This window comes from Pseudorca crassidens, chromosome 3 (genome assembly GCF_039906515.1).
Source record: "Pseudorca crassidens isolate mPseCra1 chromosome 3, mPseCra1.hap1, whole genome shotgun sequence".
NCBI classification, from domain to species: domain Eukaryota; kingdom Metazoa; phylum Chordata; class Mammalia; order Artiodactyla; family Delphinidae; genus Pseudorca; species Pseudorca crassidens.
In genome coordinates, this window is record NC_090298.1 from 170,263,193 (window position 1) to 170,275,860 (window position 12,668).

The window sequence follows — 12,668 nt, forward strand, 5'->3', positions numbered from 1 at the left end:
CTCTGAGGGAGATTCTGTCATTGTGCCCATTTCACAGATGCGGGGAGTGAGGCACAGAGAGATGAGGGGTGGCGTCTGAGGCCCACAGCCTGGGCTGCCTGGTTCCAAAGCATAAGCACACAGGCGGCGCTCAAGAAACATCCCCCTTCTCGGGTAGGCCCCTGAGTGCCAGCCGGGCACTGTTGCCCGCTGAGTGCGTGTGGGTGCTGGTTCCGGAAGAGGGTCTGTGCCCAAGGCCTGGAGCCCGACAGCTGGCTGCCCGGGCTGGGCCCTTCCCAACCCAGTGGCCACCCGTGCCCAGCCATGCGGCCATCCAAGCAGGACGGGCCGGCTCCAAGGGGCCGCTGGCTGCCCGAGCCCGGGAGTGGCCACAGGGCACGGGGCCGAGCCGGGCACAGCCCTCTCACCACTGCCCAGCCTGCCCAGCCTAGTCGGCCACGCAGGGGCTGCTCAGCCCAGCCAAGGAGGGCTGCCTGCATCCGCTCCTATCGTGGATGGGGAAACTGAGGCAGGTGGGGCCGCTCCTGTGCTGTTTACAGCATCTCTGAGTCTTGCCCGCAAGTAGGTGCTCAGCGCACAGCGTGTGCAAAGGCAAAAGCGCGATGCCAGGCAGACGGCGAGGGCCCAGTGACTGTTGTGCGAAGTGTCATCGTTATTATTATCCCCAAAGCAACCCTGGGTGCACTGAGGCCCCAGCAGGGGAAGTGACCCCCGCCCCCGGGACCACGTGTCCTTGGAGGTTCCCAGAGCTGGGATGGGAACGCGCGCATCTCATCGCAGAATCCAGGCAGCTCACGCAAGCGCCTGCTGGATGTCGGGATGTAAGCACTAGCTACCGAATTAAAACAACAAGGGGCAGGGGAATTCCCTGGCGGTCCAGAAGTTAAGACTCTGCCCTTCCACCGCAGCGGACACGGGTTCGATCCCTGGTCAGGGAACTAAGATCCCGCAAGCGGTGCGGACAAAAAATAAAATAAAATGATACACTACTGTGTAAAAAAACAACAGCAAGGGGTGTGGGGCGGGGCACTTTTTCGTCATTCTAACCCTCCCTTTTCCTTGCCTACAAAATGGGTACACTAACAATGCCAGATTTGCGGCTCTCTTCATGATTTAAGGGAAAGTATGAAATGAGAACAAGAAAAAACATCTGTGGTCATGTTAGGGACTTAAAAATAACAGTAATAACAATAACGGGGTGGATGTCACCATGGATCTAGAGCTCAGTATGCCCTAAGCGCTTCATACGTATCAGCTCCTTGCCACCTCCTGGCAACCCAGCCAGGCCTGTGAGATGCTTTCGCACATTTGAAGAGAAAACTCTGAGGCTCAGGGAGGTTAAGCGATTTGCCTAAGGTCACACAGCAATTAGCTCTGGGCCTTGGAGTGTGGCAGGTGGGAGGGGCCTGATTCTCTTTCTCTGGCATTTGATGGTGATTCCCGCCACCTTTGTCCTTGACCTGAGAGACAAATGGGGGAGGGGGGCTAGGGGTCCTGTCTGGCTGGGCTTGTCCATTTCCTCTCCCCCGCAGTCTGGGGTGGAGGGTGTGAGGGCTGCAGAGGGGCCTGGCTCTACTCGCCCTCCATCTAGGCCTCCGGAGCCAATAACGCTGAGCTCAGCGTCTGTCTGCTTCACCCGGCTGCCAAGGAGCCTGATTATTTTTAGATAAGATGGAGGGGCGGGCGCCGGGGTGGGAGGGAGCCCCCAAGCCCGGCGGGTGGGGCCGGAAATGTCACAGCTGCAGAAATATGCCCCTCGGCCCCCTCTCCGGGGATCCTGAGTGGCAACCCAAGACCACAGGCTGGGCCCCCAGGACTCGGAAGGCAGAGGCGGTGGGGAGGGGGCCCGAGGGACCAGGGACTCACCTCTCTGGCCCTCTGTTTTCCCGTCTGTGAAATGGGCGTGAGAGTTCCCACCTCATATGGCAGAGGCAGGATTAAATGAGTTATCCTCACTTGACAGATGAGGAAACTGAGGCTCAGCGAGCACTTCCCCACGACTGAGCCAGCCCCTCCACTCGGGTTCTCACCATGGTTCAGGACACAGGCAGGCTGGCGCTTAGTGACCTCCGACGTCCATGACCCCCTGGGGCAGCAGCCAGGGAGGGGGCCGTGCCATGCTCCAGACCACGGCGCCGGCCCAGCCTAGCACTGGGCTGATGTCTCCTCCCCTCCTGAGTGGGGGTCCCTGCGATGTCACAACTCCCCCTCCCTGTCTTTGCAGATGCAGAGCAAAGTGGCAGTCCCCGGGCGGGGATGGGCTCCGACCAGGAGGACAGCAAGCCCATCACACTGGGTGAGTCTGGAGGTGGCGGGGTGGAGGGCACGGGCCCATCCCCATCTTTTCTTTAGGAATCGTTTCCGGAGCGCCCCCTGTGGGTTCTGTGTGGTCCTGCGTGAGCACCTGAGTCACTCCTCCCAGCCATGCTGTGGAGTAGGTGCTGCAGTTGTCCCATTTTGCAGAGGCAGGGACTGAGGTCTGGAGACGAATATGGGCCTTCCCAGGGGCATCCAGGGAGCTGGGGTTGGAACCCCCGACCCTGAGCTCCGGCGTCTGGGCTCTGAGGTGCTCCCCCCATGGGAGAGGCCCTGGTGGGCCCTGCAGTCTCATGGGACATTGAGTGGATGAGTAGGACAACTCAGTTCTGTGTTGCGGGTGTGGGAGCAGAGCCAGAAGGACAGAGAGGATTTGGAAGCTTCAGAGTCCCTGCTTCTACTCTGGCTCCCTGACTACTCCCTCCCACAGTCTGTCCTCCTGAAGTGGTCAGAGGATACCCGTGAGCACCTGAGTCAGGCCCCGCCCATCCTCTGCCCACAGCCCTCCAGGGTCCCACCTCCCGGGGGTAAAAGCCCAAGTCCTCCTGCCTTCCTCTCCTCCCCTCCTCCCTCTCCCCGCCTCGCTCACTCTGTTCCAGACACACAAGCCTCCTCGCTGTTCCTCCAGCACACCAGGCACCACCTGCCCCAGAGCCTCTGCACGTGCTGTGCCTGCGATCTGGACAGCTAACTACTTTCTCTTGCTCCAGATCCCCCAGGTCTCAGCTCAAATGCCTCCCTCTCAGAAAGATCTTCCCTGAGCCCCTCAGCTCAAGCAGCCTCAGTCACTCTCAATCTCAGCCCTCTGTTTTATTTCCTTTCGAGGAAGTTAGTGATCGCGTATGTATTTGCTTAGTTGCTTAGTGATTGCAAATGTGTTTGCTTCTCACCTAGTGGAACATCACCTCCTCAAGGGCAGAGGTGTTTGTTTTGATCACTGCTGTGTCCTCAGTACCTAGAACAGGACCTGGTACACACTAGGTGCTCAAAAACCATTTCTAGAAAGCAAAAAAGGAGAGAAGGAAGGATGAAGCAGAGGGAAAAAGAGAAACCAGAGGGATTGTATATTAGGGGCAAGGAAGGAGGAGAGATGAAAAGGGAGAAAGGAAGAAACAGCCAGTGGGTGAGGGCATCCCCGTTGGAAGGTCCGTCACAGGCATGCACAGGGAGGCTGGATGGTTCCAGGAGTTTCACAGGCCCCCAGGCCACACCTCACTGGCCATCTGTGACCCGAGTCCTCCTTGACCTCCTGTGATCCCCAGGCGCCTCCCTCCAAGCCAGATGTTCAAGGCAGGCGGCCGGGGCCATGGCGCTTGGCCTGGTCCCGTGGGGAGCTCCAGCGTCTGGTAGAGGAAATCACTTCCTCCCCGCCCGCCAGGGAGTCCCCTGGAGATGGAGCTGGGCGAGCACTGCACAAACAGGAAACCCCGGTGGGGGTGGGGCGGAGGGGCGTGCTGACAGCAGTCGGCCAGCTGGGTCAGCAGGAAGTGGCCATGGCCACTTCCCCCTGGACACTGGGAGCCACCGCCCTGTCCTCCTCGGGATGTTGTGGTCCTGAGCCTCCCATCGTGGGCCTGGGCAGGTAGTAATTGCTCAATGAATGGTGGACACAAAGCTCATAAGCAGGGGGCTTGGGTGGCAGACAGCTGAGGAGCTGGCCACCGCTGTGAGCTCCCTGCGGCCACTGCTGCCCCCTGGGGGCCTGGACAAGAACTGCTCCCACCCCCTCCCCCAAAGCCGAGAGCTGCCGTTCTGTGGGTCCCACCTCCACTCTGACCACTCTCTCTGGCTCCTTCAACTCCAGCCCTGTTGGCCTCCGATTTGCCAAGTGCATCCCACCCCCAGGCCCTTTGCACAAGCCACTCCCGCTGCCAGGAACATCGTAACCCACAGGGAGGTGGCAAACGTCAAGTTTAGTATCATCCTCGTCGGGGCAGCCAGTTCTCACCAGGCAGTTTCCCTGTGCCAGGTGCTGTCTGGGCACTACCCAGATTTTCACCCACGTGTTCGCCTTATCCACCCCTACCTTGAGATCTTGGTTGAATGTCACCCTCCCAGGGAAGCCTTCTCTGAGCCCTTCGTGTAAAATAGGTCCCCTCCCCAGCAGGCTCTCCCGACCTTGACTGCCTCACCACTGCCTGACACATCTCACATTTAACTGAATCGTCTTTAATAACTTTCTTTTTAAATTGCGGTACAACACACATAAAGTGTAGAATTTTAACCCTATTAAAATGTACCGTTCAGTGACATTAAGTACATTCACAGAGCTGTGCACCCATCACCTCTGTCTCGTTCCAGAACATTCTCATCAACCCACAAAGCAACCCCATCTCCATTAGTCACTCCCCCTCCCTGAGTGACCGGGAACCCACTCTCTCAGTGGATTTGCCTGTTCTGGACGTTTCCCATCAATGGAATTACACAGTGTATCCTTCTGTGTCTGGCTTCTCTCACTTCCCTCGTGTTCTCAGGGTCCATCCACATTGTAGCGAGTGTCAGGGCTTCACCTCTTTTCACGGCTGAGTGACGTTCCCGTGTGTGGAGGGACCACATTTTGTGTATCCATCATGGTTGATGGACATTTGGGTTGTCTCCAATTTCAGCTACTGTAAATCATGCTGCTGTGAACATTCATGTCCAAGTGTTTTTGACTTCCTGCTTTTATGTGGCGTCCTTCGCCCACCCTGGGCTGTGAGTCCAAGAGGGCAGCTGCTCCTGTACGTCTTGTTCCCCACTGTGTCCCCAGTGCCCAGCTCGGGGCGGACACTGGAGGTGCCTGGTAATGGGTCCTGCCTGTGAGGGTCTCCGGGTGTGACAGGCCTGCTCCCAGCTGTCTTGGGTGGGCCAGTGCTCCCGCCCTCTCGAGGCCAGCCTCAGTTTCCAAATCCATGAAGTGGGTCTAAACAACCCCAGCCAAGAGAGGAGGGTCCCTCTTCCTTTGACATTAGGCGGGAATGGGTCTGGGCACACTGGGGATTTAACTGCTCCCTGTGGACCCTCCATTCACCCCATGGTTCTGAGCCCCTGCCGTTTGCCAGGCTCTGGTCCGGGCACTGGGGACACCACAGAGCTCACAGCCTGGACGCAGAAGGCTAAGAGACTGCAGCATTGCATGGGGTGATGAGTGAGGCAAAGGAAGCAACCTGGTCCCTCCTAGGTAGTAGCATTCATAGCTCACAACCACCCGAGATGACAGGGTGTATGGTCCCCACTTTTGAGATCAGGGAGCATCAAAGCTCAGGGAGGTAAAGTGACTTATCCAAGATCACACGCCGATTGGGCAGCTGAGATGTGAACCCAGGTCTGGCCTCCACTTGTGTGCGCAGCCTGCCATAGCACGGGGGCTCCCGAGGAGGGCTGGGAGGCGGTGTGAAGCCCAGGCTGGAGAAGGGGAGGCTGGCTGAGGCTGCCGTGAGAAGGACTGAGCAGAGACTCAGGAAAGGAGATCCGCTCCAGCTGTGTTAGGGCAGAGGAGTCCCCGTAGGCTTGGAGGGGCTGAGCTGGCCATCCTCCTGCTGCAGGGCTGTGGTGGTTGGGGAGGGGGGTAGACAGGGTGACTGGCCAGGCTGGGTCCAGCCCCCGGAGTCTGGGCAGCCTGGAGGTGTCAAGGGGGGGAACAGACCCAGCTCAGCTGGCCGCCTGCTGACCCCCATCCTTCCTCTCTTTTCCAGACACCACCGACTTCCAGGAGAGCTTCGTCACCTCCGGTGTGTTCAGCGTCACTGAGCTCATCCAAGTGTCCCGGAGTAAGTGTCCCCGCCCACCCTGTGCTGGGACCCGAGGTGGGGGGGTGGGCTCACACAGGGGAGGACTGTTGGAAAGGAGAAGTGGCTTCGGGATGGGGGCTCTAAGAGGGAAAGGGACTCGGGGAAGGAGGAGGAAGTAGCCCATCACCCTGCCCCCGTCCCCCACATCCTCTCCAGCCACCCTTGTCACCAAGCCTAAGTCTCTAGGAAGGTATCCAGGCCTTTCCCAGAGTCTAAGGTCAGGGTGACATGCTCTTCCCCAGAGAAGACTCCAGATGCTGGGTGGAAGGGCTAAAGAACCTTTTGCCCCAGTATCCCCCATTCCTGGGACCTCCCTCACCCCCCCCAGGAGACCCCAGAGGCCCCCCCCCCCGCAACCTATTTCACCTCTTGTCCTCTTGCCTTACCTATGGACCTGCTGGGGACCTACCCCCATCCCCAGACACCCCCATTTGAATCCTACCCCAGGGACCTCTGGGCACTATCCTGCCTTAACCTTAACCCTTGCCCTCCCCATCCAGATCAGCAGAGCCTGGCCTCTGAGAGTTCTGGGAAGCTTGGCCTCCAGCTTTGTCTATGCTTCTGCCTCACAGTGTGACCTTGGCCTCTCTCAACGGCCTTGTTCTTCTGACCCATCGTATAAGGCCAGTTTCAGCCAAATTAGGAATCAGGCCAATCTGGGAAGCGGTTCCTTTTCGTTCTGCCAGCCCCAAGATGGCTCTCCCCACCCCTCCAGGGCAAAGTGCAGCCCTGGACCTTGTTCCTCCCTCATCCTCCTCTCTGTCGCCCTCCACAGCACCTGTGGTGACTGGAACAGGACCCAACTTCTCCCTGGGGGAGCTGCAGGGACACCTGGCATATGACCTAAATCCAGCCAGCACCGGCATGAGAAGAACGCTACCCAGCACATCCTCCAGCGGGTATGTCCCCGGGGCCCCACCTCTGGGCACCTCACGTCCCCCCCCCACCTCCATCTGGCCCCAGCTGGTTCATTCCTCTCCCTGTTTTCACGTTCTACCTGGGAAACTCTTATTCATCTTTCAAAACCCAGCCCCCAAGTGACTCTTTCCCCAGCCCTGACATCCCACGCTGGGCTCCCACAGCCTCGAGTCCTACAGGCCTAGCCCCTGCGACTCCATGAGAACACAGACATCGGTTCTTGCTGAGATATGCTGAGATATGCTGTGTGATCGTGAGCCGGTCACATTCTGTTTGCCTCGGTTTCCTCACCTGCTAAGTGGGACCATAATCCTACCAGGTTGTTCTGAGGATTACAGTAGGTCAAGCGATCAGCCAGGCTTTCAGGGCTTTAGTCTCCACTCTGCTAGCTTGCTAGCTTGGCCCTTTGCTGAGTCCCTCCCTGCCCCTGGCCCCAGGTGTCCCACCCAAGTGATGGGCAGGTTAAAGCGGATGTCATCTGAGAAGCAGCCGAAAGTCCGTGACTCGCGTGACGTCTCGCGATAGCACCCTCCTCCCCCTGCCCCCTAAGAGCCGGAAGTAGCAAAGCCCGCCGGGCCCGTCTCCGTGGTAACCGGTCTGCTGGCTTCTTTCCTCGCCCCTTAGGAGCAAGCGGCACAAATCGGGCTCGATGGAGGAAGACGTGGACACGAGCCCCGGCGGCGATTACTACACCTCGCCCAGCTCTCCCACGAGTAGCAGCCGCAACTGGACGGAGGACATGGAAGGAGGTGGGGCTGGCGACGGGGGCTGACCGACCTTCCGGTCTGGGTTACCGCGACAGTGACTACGTGTTCCGGCAGGCACTGCGCGGGCACCCCGGGGCGGAGAGTCGGCCTGGAGCCGCGGGGCCTCCTGGGAATTGTAGTCTCGCAGACTGCGCGCGGTTGCAAGTAAAGTCCGGGTTCGCGTTCCCGGAGCTCTTCGGTTCCTCTCTGGCCGGGGAGGATGGAGATTATCCCTTGCCCGACTTTCCTGCCCTCCGCCTGTTAACGGCCCATCTCTGTGGGGTTCCTGCTATACAGAATTGACTCAGTAGCGATTCTGATCAACAGGGTGCTTCATCCTCGGGTCTGCCGTAGACGCTCAACTACAGCGTCCTGATACGTGGGTTACCTTTCCCACTGGGGTCCTCCCTGTAGTCCTTTTTTTTTTTTTTTTTTTTTTTGCAAGATTCCCATCTCCATGGGATCTTGCTCTCTGTGAGTCCAGTTCCATAGGAGCCCCGCCTCTTTTCTTATAGCATCCTTTTCCTGGTAGATTTTCTTGTTGCTCTTCTGTCTTCATAGGGTCCTCTCCAGAGTGTCTGTTTCATGGGGCTCCTGTTCTGTAGGGTCAGCAGTTCCGTAGAAGCTTTTTTCTGTTGAGTGCTGGCTCCTCCTGATTCTTTGTTTACTTACCGTCTCCCTAAGGGCATTCTCCAAAGATTTCCCTTCTTTGGAGTTTACATCTCCATCACAAGGTTCTCATCTAAAGAATCCCTTTCTGGGAAGTCCCTGGTGGTCCAGTGGTTAGGACTCGGTGCTTTCAGCACTGCTGTGGCCCGGATTCAATCCCTGGTAGGGGAACTAAGATCACGCAAGACGCGCCGCGCGGCCACACAAAAAAAAAAAATCCCTTTCACCTTAAGATTCTGCTCTTCAGTGGGCCAGCGTTTCACTTAAAGGAAATGGTTTGCAGAGGAGCCTGTGGGGAGGATGCCCCTGGCATTCCTCAGATTCTCAGCGGGGTCTGTGCCCCCCAGCTTTAGAAGCATGTCTCTACCCGGTCCCTTATCCCTTAACAAGGGTTCACCCCACCGTATAGCCTAGTGGTTATGAACGTGGACACTCGAGTCCCCCAGCCCTTGCAGCTTCCTGGTGACCCCACCTCTCTGCGCCTCGGCTTCTTCATCTGTAAAATGGGGGTGTTAATACCTGCAGTACCCACCCCATAGGTTTATTGTAGGGATTAAGTGAATTAATGCATTTGATGTCCCTAAAACAGGCCTGGCACATAATAGGTACCCAGTATACCTTAGGATTTGTTTTCTTCTCTCCCCCTCCTCCTCTTTCCCTCTTCCCTGTAGAGTCTGATTTCTTATAAAGATCTGTCTATACAAAGTGCCATACCTATAGGATTCTTGAAAAGCAACATAACATTACAATTAAGAGGGCAGGTTCACTATAATAGAAAAGAATCTGATTTATATATATATATATATATATATATGTACACACACACATATATATATACTTATATATATGGAACTGAAACATTTTGCTGTATACCTGAATTATTGTAAATCAACTCTTCTTCAATAAAAGAAAGAAAGAGAGAGAGAGAGAGAGAGAAAGAGGGCAGGTTCAGGCATCAGAGAGACCAGGGTTCAAATCCCGGCTCTGTCTTTGGCTGTGTGGTGTGTGGGCTGTGTAACCTTGGGCAGGTGACTTAACATCTCTGAGCCTCGGTTGCCTCATCTTCAAAGTGGGAGTGATGAAAACCATCATTCTTTTGGAGAGTTGGAAGGAGGACACGATAGAATGTGACTTAAGCAACCACCTGGCACATAAGTGACCAGGAAACAGGAGAGTTTCTTTGGTGTTCATGTCTTTATAAAATTCCCATCTCTTGGAATCGGTCTCTAACACAGCTGGTTGTGACATTTGAGGTCCCAAGCCTCCTCCCTCTTCCTCATTGTGGGTTCCCAGGTATCTAATGCTGGGAGAACCTCTCTATTTATTAGGCTTTAACTTTTTTTTTTTTTTTTTTTTTTTTTTTTTTTGCGGTACGCGGGCCTCTCACTGTCGTGGCCTCTCCCGTTGCGGAGCACAGGCTGCAGACGTGCAGGCTCAGCGGCCGTGGCTCACGGGCCCAGCCGCTCCGCGGCATGTGGGATCCTCCCGGACCGAGGCACGAACCCATGTCCCCTGCATCGGCAGGCGGACTCCCAACCACTGCGCCACCAGGGAAGCCCTAGGCTTTAATTTATGGGTCAGAGTGTCTCTACGGTTCTGTCTCTGTGGGTTCCCTATCTTTCTAAAGTTTGTCTCTATAAAGACCTGTATTCAGTAAGCTTTAAGTCTGATTGTAGATAACAGAAAATACAAAAGGAAGTGCATTTCTCTCACAAATAAATGTCCAGCCATCAGCCGCCCTGGGCAAGTGTGATGTGAGGGACTCAGTCTCCTGCCTTATGTGCCACTGAATGTGGTTTTCATTCCTACCTCATGGTCCAAGATAACTGCTGGAGCTCCAGCCATCATGTCTGCTTTCCAGCCAGCAGGAAAGAAGGGTCAAGTCTGGGCATGTCCTCTCACTTTAAGAATAATTTTCAGAAGATGCACTTACCCCTTCTGCTTATCTCTGGGCCCCTGAGTTAGTTCTAAGGCCATACTCTGCTGCAAAGGATGCTGGGAAATGTAATCTTATTTGGGTCAATTATGTTCCCATCTCACATCAAGGGTTCTGTTACTAAGGAAGAAGGATAAAGCAGATATTGGGAGACAGTTAACCTCTGCCCTATCATTTACTGATTGGGAACTCAAAAGCACTTCTCACTAACACTGTGATTGAAGAGGTTGTCTACATATAAAATGAATACTACTTGGAGCTGAAAGACAGCCTGTGCTGATGTAGCCACAGCCGCCCTGAGAGGAAAAATTATAGCTTTAATTGGAAAAAGAGAAAGGCTGGAAATAAAGAACCCAGCATTCAATTCAGGATGCTCAAAAAAGAAAAACAAAATTTTAAAAGGAAGGAAATGCTAGAGAGAGTCACTGGGGCTTGATCCAACCTTCCTACACTGAGAATAAAGTGGCCATGATGGGGGAGGACAAAGAGGAAGCCTGTACCAGCTTCTGGTGTGTGATGGGGAAATCACAGAGCTGGAAGGGAATACCAGAGGGGGTCAGTCCTCCTATAGCTCCCATTGGTTGCCTCAGGTGATGGCAGACTCACTCCCTCCTGTGGGAGTCTCAGTACAAACCTCTAGTGTGTGCCTGCCCCTGCCTTCCGGGTGCTCACAGGCTCGTAGGGAGATGTGAATTCTATCTTTTCCTCCCTCTCTTCTCCCTCCCTCTTCTTCCCCTTCCTGCCCATCCTTCTCCTCCTTTTTCTCCTCTTCCTGGTTTCCTCCGGCTTCCTGTCTAGACAGTCCCCAATTAGCTGTTCATTAAGGGGGTTAAGCTGATTAGAGTACTCTCTCCCTTCCTCCGCTGTGGCCACCATGGGCAGCGCCCAGCTAACCCCCCAGCCCCAGCCTTCTCACTCCGGTGCCCTGGAGGGGCAGAGGCCTGGGGGAAATCTTGCCAGCCCCGCCCAGGCAAGACCCCTGCAGCCACATCTCTCAGACCCCATACACCAGCTTCCAGCCCTTTGCCCCTTCCGTGCCCGGGCCAGGAGCACCAGGAGTGCCCTTTATCCTCCTGGCCACATCCTCCCAAGGCCTTCCCTGATTACCCAGCCAAGCGGGGCAGAAAGGGGGTCCCAGAGTGCTTTGCTCTTGCTGCTTCTGTGGCCCTCCCCCAGGGGACATGGGCCTCCCACAGGCAGTTATTATATGGAGTGAAGCAGGGAACTCCAACCTCTCTCCTCTCCCCCCATCTCTTTCTGAACTTGGAGAGCAGGAGGGGGTGGCAGAGCGCGGCCTGAGGAGTTACAGAGTTGCCTTTGAATCCCAGCTCCACCACTTCTTGGCTCCCCAGGACCTCCCAGAGGGTCAGTTCTGCCCCCAGAAGACACTGGGCGGTGTCTGGGATGTCTCCGGCCATCATGACTGGGGGGCTCCTGGCATCCAGTGGGTGGGACCAGGGACGCTGTTCCACACCCCACAGCGCCCAGGATGGGCCCGCTGAGGATGACCGGTGTCAGCAGTGCTGGGGGTAGTGGGCGAGGCCATCCCACGTGTTAAGTGCCCGGTGAGTGGTGGCCAATCCCAGCAGAACTGCGCTCCGTCCACCCACCTGTACACTCCGCACACTCTCTGCCCACCCTGTGTTCCGGGCCCTGGAGACCCAGTGGTTGCCTGCAGTGGGCCCCCCAGGGGAGCTGGCACTGCAGGGGGACAGGCTAGTTTGTCAAGCAGACGGGTGGGTGCTCAGATGGGGGATGTACAGGCCCACCTGTTAGATGAAGCGTATGTGCTTAAACGGGGAACAGACAGGCACGTGTGACAGGCAAGTGGAAAGATACTTGGGGGTGGGCACGTACAGGCACGTGCGTCCGTTAAGGTTTGTGTCTTCGACGGGGGACGTAGGGGTGCCTGATGCTTACGTGGAGATATGTATGTTAATCAGAAAGATGGCCACTCGGATCGGGGAGGTCAAGGGCACGCCTGTTAAATGGAGAGACGCGTGCTTTGATGGGGCATGTATGGGCACTGTGTTAACCAACTTCGGTTGCTCACGTGGGGCCGTTCCCAGCATGTTTGTTCAGATGCAGGAACGCAGGCAGGAGAGTGACTCTTTCTTGCAGCGCCGGGGGCCCCCCGCCCCCCTCCTGGACCCTGGCTCCCAAAGACCCCATCTCAGGAAGCTCTAGAAGGGCCTACGGAGGTGCAGCTGGGGGCAGGGTCCACGCCGGGCTATTTCCATCCAGGACAGGCTGTTCTAGGAAATCCTAAGTGAGCGTCTGACAGCCGTAACCTCATTCCCCCTGCAGCCCTGA

General features: G+C 56.3%; 1 protein-coding gene across 6 annotated transcripts in view; it reads left to right on the plus strand.

The window, feature by feature from the left end:
- The window catches only part of NFIC (nuclear factor I C), an 82,292-nt gene that overhangs the window by 40,618 nt on the left and 29,006 nt on the right, over positions 1 to 12,668 (plus strand). For all 6 annotated transcript variants that reach the window (XM_067734279.1, XM_067734277.1, XM_067734275.1 and 3 more), the window contains exons 3-6: positions 2,225 to 2,296; positions 5,991 to 6,065; positions 6,862 to 6,985; positions 7,629 to 7,753. In XM_067734279.1, the coding sequence (XP_067590380.1) occupies positions 2,225 to 2,296; positions 5,991 to 6,065; positions 6,862 to 6,985; positions 7,629 to 7,753 (396 nt within the window). The remainder of the gene's footprint in view (positions 1 to 2,224; positions 2,297 to 5,990; positions 6,066 to 6,861; positions 6,986 to 7,628; positions 7,754 to 12,668) is intronic.